The 15,037-nt window shown below is 49.0% G+C and overlaps 1 protein-coding gene across 1 annotated transcript in view; it reads left to right on the top strand.

The window, feature by feature from the left end:
* The first annotated feature begins 396 nt into the window (after positions 1–396).
* Positions 397–15,037, top strand: part of LOC139059337 (tetraspanin-33-like) — a 37,731-nt gene continuing 23,090 nt past the window's right edge. Inside the window, exons 1-2 of the mRNA XM_070537612.1 lie at positions 397–922; positions 5,554–5,878. Coding sequence (XP_070393713.1) covers positions 533–922; positions 5,554–5,878 — 715 coding nt within the window. The 5' untranslated portion in view covers positions 397–532. The remainder of the gene's footprint in view (positions 923–5,553; positions 5,879–15,037) is intronic.

Here is a 15,037-nt window from a genome sequence, read left to right as displayed (position 1 = left end):
TTCTTTACAAACATAATAAAGACCTTTACAAACAAACTTCTCTTCGGAAGGTTTCTTCTCTGGAATTTCTCGCTGGCTCGTATCAGCGCTTTGAGATTCTGTGACTGCATTCTTTCAGTGCAGGAAAGTTGCTGACACTTTTTTACCTTTACGGCTACCCCAAAGACAACGAGGCTTATTTCCTAAGAATGTCATCATTTATTCAAGAATGACAGCAACATGTAATGCTACCAGCGCTATGGCTGCTTGTATTGGTACCACTACTGCTCCTAAAACTATCGGTGTTAATACTACTGTTATTATTATTATTATTATTATTATTATTATTAATTCTTCTTATAACAGCCCATGAGCAGCTGCTTAATTTTTTAGAGTAAAGATGAAGCAGAAATTATTACCAGAGAAAAACCGCACGAAGGAAAAGTAAGAAGAAGAGGAACCAGAAGAAGAATCAACCGATTGGCGAAGAGCAGCTTTACAAGGCTCATCCAGAGACCGTCGAAGGCTTGTAATTTCTCCTGCAGTGCTGAAAATGATGCACGAAGATGTGCACCGGGAGAAGGAGGCACACCGTCCAGCCGACGCTGAACAAGAGCACGACAGCGGCGATGAACGTGCAGGGGCCGGAGGCCAAGCTTCGCCCACCGGAGAACCAGGGGCGCCCATCGGAGGACTAGGGTCGCCCACCGGTGGCCAGGGGTCACCCACCGGCGGCCTAGGGTCTCCCACCGGCGACAAGCCCGCACACAAAAACGGTGAAATCCGGCACCAGGATGGCGAACCCGTACACCACCGCGAAGGCGGTAGCGGAGAACAACACTCGCCCGAGAAACCCAAGAAGCCAGGTGAGCCCGGAGACGCAGCCTCTGTGATCGCACGGGAAGCTTTTGAAGACACCATACTGCTCGACGTCAATCCCATGGTAAGTCGACGCATAAACCATACAAGGTAGCTTAGAATAACTTGTTGCTGGGCGAGTGACTGCACATTAGCAAACAGCTTTATAACTGCGCGAAGAAACGACCACAGATGGACTGCGCCTGTCTTTGTGTGCTCTCTCTCTGTGGTCGTTTGCTCGCGCAGTTATAAAACTGTTAACCATGCAACGATCGCATAAATGAACACATCGTAGATAACTGTATGGTTATCTAGGAGGTGTGGCTATAATGGCCCAAAGAAGCTGAAGCGTCTCAGAAGGTAACGGATTTGATCGCATACCGTGGCGTTTCTTTCTCAAAACGGCAGTTTACGTGCAGCCACAATGGCAGTAAAACGCATTGTAGTGCATGAAAAATGTTTTCACAGATTTTCGAGTTTGTTCTGTCTCGCAACAATAATCATCACTCTTTCGAACGCTTCCTTTACGTACCGCGCTGAACTAGCTATGCATTCCTGTCAGGAGCCCTCAGTCATGAACGCAGATATCCGCATCCAGTTAGGGACCTGTATATACAAAAAAAAAAATTATTCAGGATAAATCATTTGTTTAGGAAGGCTAAGAGTAGGAAGGCTAAGAGAGAATTGTGTGTTGAAGTAATATTAATGGCATACATATTAAATAAGGCGGCACAGGCAAGACGGAAGACTATCAAGCGCCGACTAACAACTTTCTTTCTTGCGCTCCTTTATTTTACTTTATGTACAAGATTTTGATAGCCTCGTAGCGCGAGTGTAAACCGCGCCGCTACCCTCGAAACCAGGTGCTGCCACGTGGTGAGAGCTGCGGGAGGCTGTGGCAGACGGGAGAGAGTGTCTGCACCTGCCGTGCGTTCTCGCATGTTGCATTTTTAGAGGTATTCTTGCCACATCTGCTGAGTGGGATTTAGAAATGTTATTCGTGCGGGCGTCCCTGGGTCGTCGTTGGCTGCACCAGCAACTAGCGATAGAGCACGGTGCTTATTCAAAAGCCTGGCGACGTACGCGGATACACGAGGAGCGTGTGTTTGTGTGGTGTGTATTCGCTGCATAAGGTTCCCGCGGCGATTGAGAAACGCCGTTTAAAAAAAGGAAAATACTCCGTGCCCAGCAAATTAGTGCGGGTAGGTATTTGTTTTGCAGCGTTCCACCTTTCCACGCGGTGGGCCGGCGATAACAGCGCCATTTACGGATTTTTCGGCGCCTTTACTTTTGGGCCTTCTCGGTCAACTTTCGGAACGGAAAGTCCACGGATGACAACTGTGCCCGAAACTGCGTTTTGGATACGAAAGGCTTCGTCAACTTCGTACCTTGCGCAAATAAAGCGACTGCAGGGAAGCCTACGGTTCTGATGTCCTATGTTTTTTTTTCGTGCACGTGAATAACCCGCCGTCAAGCACTCCTGATCGTGAAAAGTGAGAACCGCATACAATTATCGTGCAAAGGGACAGAGCTCCACACGCGTCCAAACTTCACTTTAATCTTCTTTTCTTCGCGCAGTGTGTGGATGGTTGAACTGTTATAGTTGTGCCTAAGATATTGCTCTAAATTAAGTACAAGAGAAGCATGTTCAGTCATTCTTAACAAAGCTAAGGTTCCCTTCAGGGATTTCGTACATCGATAACCAAATTATTGTGGGCTCTCTATTGACTAAGAGGGAGAAAATCATAAAAAGCCTGTAACTAGCTGCACACGTAATATAACACTAAATGCTAAGTCAAGTGCATAACGCGGGCGCACCTTCTGCGGAGCGCGGTTACGCTACGCCGGCGGAAAGCGGACGGTCTAAATTCTTGCGGATGCGGGAAGGAATAAACTGAGGAAATGCCGATCTGGAAGGGGGAGGGGGGGAGGGGCTGCAAGCTTACCCAATCTACGGGCTAGGAGAAATGTGTGGAGGATGTCATGCGACATTGTTTTGCTGTAGCGGCCATGTTGTCGAGGCACAATCACGGTTTTCTTATGGTGGCGTGAGCTCAAGTGTGTGCTGGTTCGTTGATGTGCACTGGTACAGACATCGTAGGTGTTGTTTTTGGGCTATAGTCTCCGGGTTCTGTGCCGAGGTGTAGCTAGGCCGTGCTCTTCCGGCTGTTGGGACTAGGTTGCACTCGAAGAAACAAAAAGCGTGAAACGAGAGCGCACACAATGCTGCACACCACGTACCGCAATCACGGCCGACATGGGAGTTCTGTTGGGATCTTCGGTGGATTCATGCTATGGTGTCGTCAGAGACTGAAAGCGCTGTGCTTCAGAATGTGCAATAAACACATGGAAGTGAGTGACAATTGCGCCGTGTTCCTTCTCTTGGCGATGGCTGATGCACTTTCGGCTCGCAAAACAGCCATGCAGGTGGATGAGAAGAAGCGGCTGCTTAGAGTAATAAAGTGACACAAATGACCGCAGACATCTTGTCTGCGCGCCCTTGGCGCGCAAGGAAGTGAAAGTTCGCGGATGCGGCGCGAGAAGAACGTATCAGCGCACATCAAACGGCTGATGGTCGCACGAAGGCTCGGTCAACGCACTAACTCCATGCATATGCGCTTACGGTTCAGCACCGCGGAACTTTGTTTCCGTGAAGCTTCACTTCGCGTGAGGACAATATACATCACGCTGCAGCAGGCGTGTAAGGCGACAGCGTTAAGGACCTCATGTCGCAAAAAATTGGGCGGCGGACGCGACGCCGGACGAATTACTCACGAAATTCCGTACCACGCATACCCAACCCGTCTTCGACTAACAAAGTTGCTCATACCTTGTCTTTCATTCTTTACAAATTATTCCTAGGAATTTGACAATGTCAGCCCACAAACAAATGTAATGAAAAAGAAAGAAAGCACACCGCCAACGCATATCTGTTATCTTAGCTCGTCTCGGATGGAAATATTAAAAGTGCGAAACAATAACAGGAGATTAGACCCACGCAAGAGGTCGAATTTCTACCAGAAAGCTGGCCTTCGTGCACAAAGTTCGCCGCCAGAGTTTGCCGGTAAACGTTACGGTTAAATAAGCTGCAGTTGTTGGGAAGCATGAAAAGCAGGTAGGGGTCTCTGAATGCTATGGCGCTTTTAAACGCCTAATGGCGCTTTCCTTTGCTGCCCTATTAACGCGAAAGCGTTAAGGGCCCCTTGTCGCAAAAAAAAAAAACCGCTGTCGGCGTGGGACACCGTTTGGCGAAAGGTCGTTCCGAACCACAACCACGCAGGTCCTGCGAGTGGCGCAGACGCTTTACTGAACCAATTGAAATCCTCAAACTAATATACGTCAGTAAAATCGTAAAATGCGACCTAAACACAACCTACAGAGGTGATATCCTCGGAGTTTAATTTGAATTTACCAGGCAACATAATTCTGTTACGCAGAAACTCAAACAAAAACGCCTTTTCCGGGGAGCGCGGCTCCTTGCAATGACACCATCGCGCTCGCGCCTCCGCGCAACCGCAAGAAAGCTGCGCTTGCCGGCAAGCGTGACAAGCAGCCGGGGATCTTTGAAATCTGTCGCGTTCCACTCTTAGAGGCGAAGCTTTAAGCGTAATCCAGATTTCTTGAAGGCGCGCTGTGCGATGGTCACGTCTCAGCGGCACGCGGCAGCTCGAAACTTGTTATGTAAGTGCCGAAAGTGCCCGATAAGGTTATATGGCCGCGCAAATAGTTCTATTATAGGCAATAAACCCATGATCTCCAGCACGTGCCACTAGCCAATGCCTGAGCGATCGGCGGCAGGGGCGCTCTCCTGCTGTTCAGAAAAAAACCTCAATTTCCTTCGGGATAGTAATGCATTTATAACGCCTACACATCAATTTGGCGCAGTGATTTCTCGCGGTTTTGTGACCTAGCGTGAGAGAAACGTGGGTGCAGCCCGAATGTTTTATTCCAATAGAAGAGGGCTAATGGTGAAAAGGTGTCAAATGAGAAATAATTATGTTTCTTTTGTTCGGTCTCATCATGCATAATCAATGTGTTCACGTCAATTTAGATGGGGAGCTATTGCGGTTTCCCTGACATCGCGTGAGCGACAGGCAAAATGGGGTTGGTCCCAAAAAATTTTCGGCCGATCGTGGAGGGCTGATTGCGGAACGGAAGAGAAAACATTGGAATAGCTTTAGGTTGTAGCGTCCCTTGTTAGACGAAAATTCGTAGTCTTTCGTTCGTAAGACATACGTGTAGTTTTTTAGGCGAAGATGTTTTTATAACGAAAGCGCTGTGTAGCGGCGGCATTATGGCCAGTTCACAATTAGCTCATATGATTTCACCGTTTCGCTACGATTTTAAATGAACGTAAAGAACTGTGTACGTGCCAAGTCGAAGTATGTCAGTAGTTCGTTGATAGTGTTTCGTGAAACAACCTAACTCCGAAGGGAAGCTGCATTTATTACAATAAAATTGTCAAGCGGGGTCTACTTTTCAGGTCGCAAGAAATTATTGCTTCAAATGGAGCTTGCTTTCCCACAGTCACATTTTATTCTCGCGTCCTACAAGTTTCCTTTTAATACTGCTCTTTTTATTGGTAGGTTTATTTACTCATTTTGCCTGACGTCCCAAGGCAACACTCGGTCTATGAGTGGCCGAGCTGCGACCCGGTCCACCCGATCGCTCACCACCAGTGCCATGACCAATCAGACCAGAAAGTTACCCTTGCAGGTGCGTTACCCGTTGCTGGTGTTCAACCTGTTCCTGTGGTTCCTGGGAGCCATGCTTATCGCCACCTCCACGTTCCTCTACCTGACCGCGATGAACACGGCCGAAGACGTGGCCTTGCTCTCACGCCTGGACCTGATGGGCGTGCTCATCAGGCGCCTCGAGACCGTCGTGTTCCTCGGGGGCATGTCGCTCTTCATGATCTCCTTCTGCGGCTGCGTGGGCGCGCTGCGCGAGAACAGCTTCCTGCTCAAGCTCTACTCGTACGCCCTTACCGTGCTCATCATAATCAACATGCTGGTCGGCCTCGTCGTACTGTTCATGCCCGGTGCGTGCCTCGGCTCATTTTCAGCGAGTAGCTGTTTAGGTCCATACCGTGTCGGGTTTCCTGGTGACCGGCGGCCTTCCAGCGCGCACAGACTGAGAGAAGGGCGCCGGTTGGAGAAATAGAGCACTCGCCGGGCACGGGACGGCCCTTCTCCTCTGCTGCTGCCCTATCCCGCTGTGGTGGCTGCGGGAAAAGAGGAGGGTGGTCGCAAACCGTGCCGCCGGTCGTACCCCTGGAGTCAGTACGCGTATAACGAATTCTCTTAGATAAGATGTCCCATTTGACGTTAGTCAAGCTGTTTAACGAAAAAATAAATTAAACGGCACCGTGCACGCTGCAGTTCTAAAACCTGCGGTGTTCGGTCTTCAAAAGTCTGGTAGCCGAACGCCGTAAGTCTTAGAATGGTATCTTGTACATTGCTTTTCTAACCTTACTTCTTTTCGTGGAACAGCTTCACTATAGTTAGCTGGACCGCACGGTATATTGTCACCTGTACTACCGCTACCAATGTGCTGATGACCGACTAGGTTCATTGCGGAATACGCAATGAAGTAATAAGGGCCATCTAGATGACCCCACTTCATTTCTTTAATAAAGTGAATAGCTCCCTAGAAGCTTGGCTTTCGTCTTGCCGTTCGCTTAACCGTTGATTTCGCCAGCCCTTTGAAGCTTGTAAATGATACCGCCGATAGAAAGACACCTATACAAAGGGTACCTGCTCTGACGCAAGCAAGTTGCAGGGCGCATTTGTCGCCGAACGTGAACTATTACAACTATATATTAGATATGACAACTCCACAGAGCCTTGGTGAGTCTGAAGGTTTGCAAGCAGCTTCGTTGGTGCTCTCGCGAAATAATCTTCCGCTTCTCCTTCCACCAACCGTGGCAGCTCTCGACGCCGCAGAAAGCACACACGTGAAAAATCGGCCTATCTGTATAGACCTTACCTACTACTGTTAAAGATGTGTAAACAGCTTTCTTGGCTATGGAATTACGTATTAAAAGAAGAAATGCTACCAAAATATACTCCTTTCATCAAATATAAGCCTCCAAGCGGATTCCTTTCATAAAGTTAATAGCGTTTGAGAAGCGTTCGGCTATTCGCTTTCATTGACAATCAACGTTGATTGCTGATGCACAGTTATTCTTGAATGAGAGCCAATCCTTAGCTAATCCAAGGCTGACCGAGAGGCTAAATTTAGTTTGGTTGCGTCATGCGTGGTTCGACAGCGGCGCCATCTGCTCACGCGGCACAAGTATGATTGAGCAATAACTTTCTTGCTTTATGCAGCAATGCCAATGTAAGGCGCACACCATTCGTTCACGAATTACAAAGCCTAAATTCTTCATTCTGCTACAGCTGGGGGGTGGGCTGGGGGTGTAGAAGGATGTCATGCGGCCGAATCTTGCAATTGTGTTCGCTTCTCATTCGTAGTGGGTCCGCCGTAGTCAAAGGTGGTATGTGCATACTGGTATTCTTCTGTCTTGCTGCCCGAGTCCCTTCACGCCATTTCTGTGCCTTACTTGCAAACGCAAGGGTGCCATGGCTTAAAAAGGACGAAATTTCTTCAAAACATAGCACATTTTTAGCCATTTTAGCTCCCGATGAGCCTAACGAAGCGTGTCGTAATGTTCACGCGTGTCCTCGTCAGTTTACAATTACCACATGTTTAACTTTCATCAAATATGCCTACTATGGCTGAGTGAGCTTAATGAAATTCTACCACTCCCGCTAGGATCAAAAGACGTACTTCCGAGCTGTGCCTCTCTGGAGATGGAAAGAGAAAGTAAATTAAGCCGTGATCGCGTCATGCGTGGTCCAACAATGGCACCATCGGTGCAAACGACCGATGTATGCTCAAGTAGTGGCATGTGTCCTTTGTAAAAGGACACCAAGGTTGCTTGCGAAGGTACATGTGATAATAGTATGACAAGTTATTACGTGCGCGTTTAGGAAGCGACCTCCTATGCTGACCGAACTGAAAGACGTTTCATCTCAAAAAGAGAGTAGAAATTAACTATTGGAACACGGAGGAGAGAATGAGCTCGACTGCACTGTGCAAACATTGACGTTCACTCTGTTCAACAAGCAAAACAAATGCCAAATAGGAGGAAAAATGCGGAACCTTATGCGATGTCAAACAGCAATTATACATGTATAGACATCAGAAGAGCATGGACTTCACTATCATCCGCTAAATTCAAAACTGAGCAATGACAAAAGTATGCTGTAGGTTGCTTCTAGCAAAAATAAATAAATAAATTTCTGCAAGGTAAAACATGAGTTTCAAATAAGTGAGGACCTAAAATTTATATTCCCATTAGGAAAAGAAATAGTCGGATTTCCAATGAGGTATTAAAATGATAAATTGTGCGAGAGAAGCGTGCGACTACCTGCAGCAGAACGGTGCACATGAGCTTCTCCATAAAGAATAAAAATTCAATGCAAAAATGTTGCGTAGAAAAAAAAAACACTGTGTTAATATGTGGCTCTCTTTCTCTTAGGAATGAGCAGCCTCACAAAACGCACAGCAAGGCTGTTCCCAAAAAGTGTCAGTGAGAATTGTCATCCCATTTTTATGAATAAGTAGCAGGCAGTGCAAGCGTAATCATCGTATGCTGTTTAAAGTGTTCTAATGTGATAACTATACCATATTTTTATATGAGTCAGAGTAGAAACCATTTCTGCGTGAATTTAGGGATCGTAAAGAATCTTATCGTAATCGCACTTAGTGGTTACCTGATACTATAGCAGACTTGAATTGCACCAGACAGCCAAGTGTAGAGCATCAGCTCATACCATGCTGTTGAGTTGAATTGCTGATTTAGGCAAGTTGGTTATGCATTACGAAATGATTGTCGTGGTACAAGACAAAAACGAAAAAGGGGATGCACAGGACACACGAAGTATTACTTACAACTCGTTTATTTCGAAACACAACATGCACGAATGTATAGGACATGGTATAGTAAGGTAACTTTGAGCACGCACTGTGGAATAAGAGACGGAGCACTTTGAACTTAAGGAAACACGACAGACGTCCTTTCGCTTCGAGCGCATCAAGAAGACTGCTTTATTTTTCACTAGAAGGTATGGGAAATGAGAGAGAGTAGTGAGAAGGAGAAAGTCACAAAACACCATGCCACACAAACATTCTTGCACCACGTACGTGCGAAAAGCCATCGCCACAGGCCGGGCTGGCAGCGTCATGAGCCTCCGGGACATGAACACCTGAGTGCAGAGGGGCTGTGCGGGGTCCAAGGACCCGCGTGTCCGCAACTCCCCTGTGTGCAATAAAGTTATCACCACCATCTCCACACTTGGAACGCACCACCGAAGTACCGCACCGCCGGTTCGTTTGTATACGTCGCGCCCGCCAGTAAGGCACGTAGTTCGAGGGGTATCAAGTGTCCGGCGCCTCTGAGAAGAAGTTCTCCTTGCCACTTCGTCGGTGGCCCGCAGCGCGGGGTTTAGCAACTGTCTGGCGCCGCTGGGGCGGGGGACCCTGGCTCCAGAATGGAGGATATACAACAACCTCCCCCGGATGAGCGAACTATTATTGAGCTCATTGCTCTACAATCTCCAAGGGATACAGCAGCTGTATCGGTCGCTTCACCTCAGTTCCCCGACTTAATACCAGTTTGCAGGACCGCACCCTGCCGTCTCTACCCTTAAATGTTTCCTTAATTCTGGCGGTCTTCCACATGTGGCGTTTGAAGCGGTCTTCCCTCAGGAGCACCAATGCGCCTTTCTTCAGATCACTCGATGTCGTTGGTCGGCACATATGTGCCGGTCTGAGCTCCAATAAGTACTCTTTCCGCCACCGTCTCCAGAAACTGTCGGCCATGGCAGTCCGGTACTTCCAGCGTCGTGAGAGATGCATGCCACCGCCAGGAATTTTGTCCGGCAGCAGGTGTGGAGGAAGGGTCGTCAACCTTCTTCCGACAAGGAAATGAGCCGGTGACAGTGGTTCTGGCTCTTGAGCATCATCATATATGAAATTAGGAAGGAACAGCGCCAACTAAGACGAACACAAGAGGGGAGAACGACACAGGACAAGCGCCATCCTGTGTTCTCCCCTCTTGTGTTCGTCTTAGTTGGCGCTGTTCCTTCCTAATTCAAGTATGCACCATCTAGCCCAAATGAATGTTCTCCTGAATCATATATGAAAGTCAAAGGGCGTGAGTTGATCACGGCCTCCACCTCATAAAGAACGGTGGTCAGTTCTTCGAAACTCAAGCTGCTCCGACCTAACACCTTTCGCAATGCTACTTTCACAGATCGCACCATCCGCTCCCAGAATCCACCCCACCAAGCTGCCCGTTCAACAATAAACTTCCATCTGATCTGGTTTCCGGCGAAGTATGACTGCAATTCCTCGACTTGCAACAGCCTGAACATTGATTTAGATCCCTGGCTGCACGCTTGAATGTGAGCGCGTTGTCCGAATACACCGTCGAGCAAATTCCACGGCGTGCCACAAAGCCTTTAAAGGCCAAGAGGAAGGGTGTAGCCGACAGGTCGCTGACGAGCTCAAGGTGGACGGCACGTGTCACAGCACAGGTGAAAATAGCGATGTAGCATTTTTTGCTGTCGCGTGACTATTGACAAAACAAGGGCCCTGCAAAATCGATGCCAACGATGTCGAACGGGTTTCCCTTTGTCACTCTGTCAGCTGGAAGTGGTGCTACTGGTTCCGTAGCGGGAGGGCAACTTTGCCTGTGACAGACGAGGCACTGCTTGATAATTTGCTTTACGGCCTGGCGTCCTCGAATAATCCAATACGATTCTCGCAGCTGTGCTAGAGTATCGCGTACGCCCGCGTGCAGCATTCTCAAATGTTCCTTCCGTATGAGCAGTGACGTGAGGGGGTGCTGGGTTGTCTGAGCCTGGGCAGTGTCTCCAATCCCCGGGATCTGTCAGCGCCTGCAACTCTGAGACTCGATTTGCCAAGAAGGGCTTCCATCTGGCAGCGTTTCCCTTGATCCAGTACATAGCTACTGTAGAGTCAGTCCAGAGAATGGTAGCAACGTTCTTCAGATCCAAGGCCTTGGCAACGTAGTGGCATAGTCGCGCGCCAATAAGGGCTCCCATCAGCTCCAATCGGGGTAGCGAGAGGCGTTTCAAAGGGGCCACTCTTGATTTAGCCATGACCAAGCTGACATTTGTTAGTCCGAACGGAGACTTGGTCACGATATATGCGACAGCCCCATAGGCCTTCGGGCTTGCGTCACAGAAAACATGCACCACTTTCTCCGTAACATCGTTTCTAAAGTCTGCCGCTAGCAGTCTTGGAATAGACACTCCTTCAATGCATGGAAGCTCCCTACACCAGCAGTCCCACTCAGGCTGCAATGTTTCGGGCAAGGGATCGTCCCAACCAATTCCCAACTCCCACAACTTCTGGAACATTACCTTTACGCATAATGTTGTGGGAGCAATAAATCCAAAGGGGTCGAAAATTCTTGCCGAGACCTGCAGCACAAATCTCTTGTTGTCAGCTCTTGCGGAGAGGAAGTCGATGAGTGAAGTTAGGTTGTACTCAAAGTGGTCAGTCTGAGCATTCCAACCCACTCCCAATACCTTTGTAGCTGCAGCATGTCCAGCATCAGCGTTCCTTCTCTCCACATTGCTATTCTCCAAGAAGTTGACGAGATCGCGGTCATTCGACATCCACTTGTGTAGCCGCATCCCTGCTTGAGACAATATATCTTTGGATTCCTGGCACAAGACTTTACCCTTGTCAAGGCTGTCAACACCAGTTACAAGGTCGTCCACGTAAAGTTGCTTGCGCAGAATACCCGCAGTTTCAGCATACCGTTCCGGCAGGCCCTCAAGATGATGTTGCAACGTTGCAGCCAAGAGAAATGGGCTCGACGTGACACCGAACGGCACGCGAGTCATGCGATAGGTCACCACAGCTGGAAGCTCTTCCCCTTTCTTTGGCGTCATAGCGTACCAGAGAAACTGCACAGCGTTCCGATCGCCCTCTGATAGTGATATTTGGAGAAAGGCCTTTTCAATATCCGCAACGATGGCAATGTTGTAAGTGCGGAAATTGATCAGCAGATCAATGAGCTCTGGGTTTAGGTTTGGGCCACTTTCCAAAACACTGTTCAGTGAGAGGCGATTTTTGGCACTTGATGATGCATCGAAGACTACCCTCAGTTTTGTCGTCTGGCTTTCGCGACGAACAACTGCTTGATGTGGCATATAGTACACCGGACCTTCCGACGTGCCGTAATCCTTGCTGGCTGGCTCTGCATAGCCCTTTTCTATGTAGTCTCTTATGCAGGCGTCGTATTCCCTAATCAACGAATCTCCTTCCAAGAGGCGCTTTGTCTGTGCTTTAAGACGCCTTGCAGCGCACTCGTAGTTGTCGCCAAGCTCGTAAACCATCGAATTCCAAGGGAACGACACCTTATAACGGCCATTCTCAAAGTTGACGGTTTCTTTATAGTGCTGAAGGACTGCGTCCTCGGGACGAACTGGCTCATGTTCCTTGATACCGATGTGCTCGAGCTCCCAGAAAGACTTTAGCTGTGCTGATATTTCCTTGTAAATTTGTTCACTCACTCCTATCCGCATCACGCCAGCAGCCGAGGAGCAGACTCCTGTTGACTTCCTTGTGCCGACCTGGCCCTGGACTGTCCATCCGAATACTGTCTCCACTGCCATCAATTTGGAGCTGAGACGCTTAGTGGATCCCGTGACAATTTCCCAGTAATGATCAGCGCCAATCAAAAGGTCAATATTTTCACTTTCGCCGCCCTGCGAGCCGTCTGCGACTTGGAAGTGAAATTTTGAAAGTTCAAGTAGAACAGAATTTGATGGAGCAGCCATGATATCTGCACAGATGCAAGGAACTTCCAGCGCTTCCACTCGCACCCCTTTTCCGTCGTACTGGCTTCTGAGCCACAGCTCCACTTGACGCGTTTTTGTGCGCGTTATGGCTGATTGCTCACCAAATGCAAATATTTTAAGTTCCTCTTCTCCCAGCACTTTTAACTGCAGCTTTTCGGATAGGTTGCGATGGATGAAGGTTCGCTGACTGCCACCGTCCACGAGAAGCCTGACAACTGTGCGTTCATGTGGACCCTCTGTCCAAGCTCGCGCTGTTTGCAGGAGAAACTGCTGCTCTCCTGTGCACATCAAGTCATCTCCACTGCCTAATGAGGACTTCAACACCGTGGCTTGCTCAATCACCGGTGACGAAGATGCATCCCTTTCATCGGTGTTGCGGCGTCTCCTCAAGTCAGGGTCGCACGTTGTAGTTAAATGTCTGCCCTTGCAATGCGCACACCTGAGCCACTTAGCTTTACGGCATTCTCTTGCCTCGTGCCCTTTTGTTGTACACCGGAAACATCGATGGTCACGCTTCAGCACTTCTCTCTTATCCGCCACAGACATCTTTGCGTTGCAGTTGCCGGTCTCATGGCCGTTCGAATTACAAAATAGACATCCTGTGCTGTCCTTGATCGTGGTGTGCAGTGCCGCTGCAGTAGGCATGTTCGCCGCTTTAGTGTTGCTGTTGCGCCTTTCCTTTACCAATTCGGCACTGCTGTCTCTCGGAGCTTCGGCCCGCTGTATGATCTCCCGCGTCGCGACCTCTTTTCTCAAAAAACGCAGGAACTCCTCCAGCTCACTTCCCTCGTTCGTAGCCTCGCTTTTTCTTTGGTATTCCAGACGAAGGTCGGCAGGCACCGCTTTCTTTATTACGGTCAGTAACAAAGTTCCTTAAGTGCCAACACTCACGCCTAAAGAAGTGAGACTGCGTACACCTGTCTCTACTTCGTCCACGAGGCTGCGCAGTTGACCGAGATTTCGTGAGTCACGCACTGGCTTGATGTTAAGCAGCCGTGACATGTGATCTTCTATAATAACTTCCTTTCTGCCGAACCTCTCCTTTAATAGCGAGAGAGCGACATCGTAGTTGCCCTCCGACAAGTCACGTCCTGCTACCGCAGCCGCCGCCTTTCCTGTCAAGTAGCTGTTGAGGTACTTGAACTTGTCTACGTTTGAGAGGTTCCGGTTAGCGTTGATAGTCGACTCAAACTGACTCCAGAACCCTTGCCACTCTCGAAGCTCTCCGTTGAATTTGTTGATTTCGAGCTTTGGCAGCTTTACGGTGGGGCGTATCTGTGAATCGTTTGCGCTAGATTCTCTTTGATCTGAGGAGTTTAGTGTGCGATCTGATGAAACATTTGTGCAGCTACGTAGCATGCGTTGTACCTTTGTTTTCGCCACGCTGATCTTTTCTCTGTACATTTCGGAGCATGCAATTTCCTCTTCGAAAGCTTCATCTTCAACGCCTTTTTCTATCTCCCGATCTAGCTCTTTCAGTGAGTCTTCTTTAAGAGTAAGAAGATTTAGCTTTTCTTCCAGCTCCCGATTGATGCGCTGTCGTCCATGGTGGATACTTCATTGATCAGCTTGGTTGTAGATGATCGCGCCACGGCCCTTTTTTGCTTGACTCTGTCGATGTCCATCTTTTGAAGTCCCTATTCCCGGGTTTCGGCACCAAAAATGTTGTGGAATAAGAGACGGAGCACTTTGAACTTAAGGAAACACGACAGACGTCCTTTCGCTTCGAGCGCGTCAAGAAGACTGCTTTATTTTTCACTAGAAGGTATGGGAAATGGGAGTAGTGAGAAGGAGAAAGTCACAAAACACCATGCCACACAAACATTCTTGCACCACGTACGTGCGAAAAGCCATCGCCACAGGCCGGGCTGGCAGCGTCATGAGCCTCCGGGACATGAACGCCTGAGTGCAGAGGGGCTGTGCGGGGCCCAAGGACCCGCGTGTCCGCAACTCCCCTGTGTGCAATAAAGTTATCACCACCATCTCCACACTTGGAACGCACCACCGAAGCACCGCACCGCCGGTTCGTTTGTATACGTCGCGCCCGCCAGTAAGGCACGTAGTTCGAGGGGTATCAAGTGTCCGGCGCCTCTGAGAAGTTCTCCTTGCCACTTCGTCGGTGGCCCGCAGCGCGGGGTTTAGCAACTGTCTGGCGCCGCTGGGGCGGGGGACCCTGGCTCCAGAATGGAGGATATGCAACACGCACTAACCTCCAGGTAAGGAATTTCTTTGTTTGAAAGAGGGGGAAGGCACGCTTACGCAATTGTTACCGAACTGTCTTATCGCCATGGCTT

This window comes from Dermacentor albipictus, chromosome 1 (genome assembly GCF_038994185.2).
Source record: "Dermacentor albipictus isolate Rhodes 1998 colony chromosome 1, USDA_Dalb.pri_finalv2, whole genome shotgun sequence".
In the NCBI taxonomy this organism is placed as follows: Eukaryota; Metazoa; Arthropoda; class Arachnida; order Ixodida; family Ixodidae; genus Dermacentor; species Dermacentor albipictus.
Note: the sequence above shows the minus strand (reverse complement) of the source record. Positions and strands in the feature narration are given on the sequence as shown.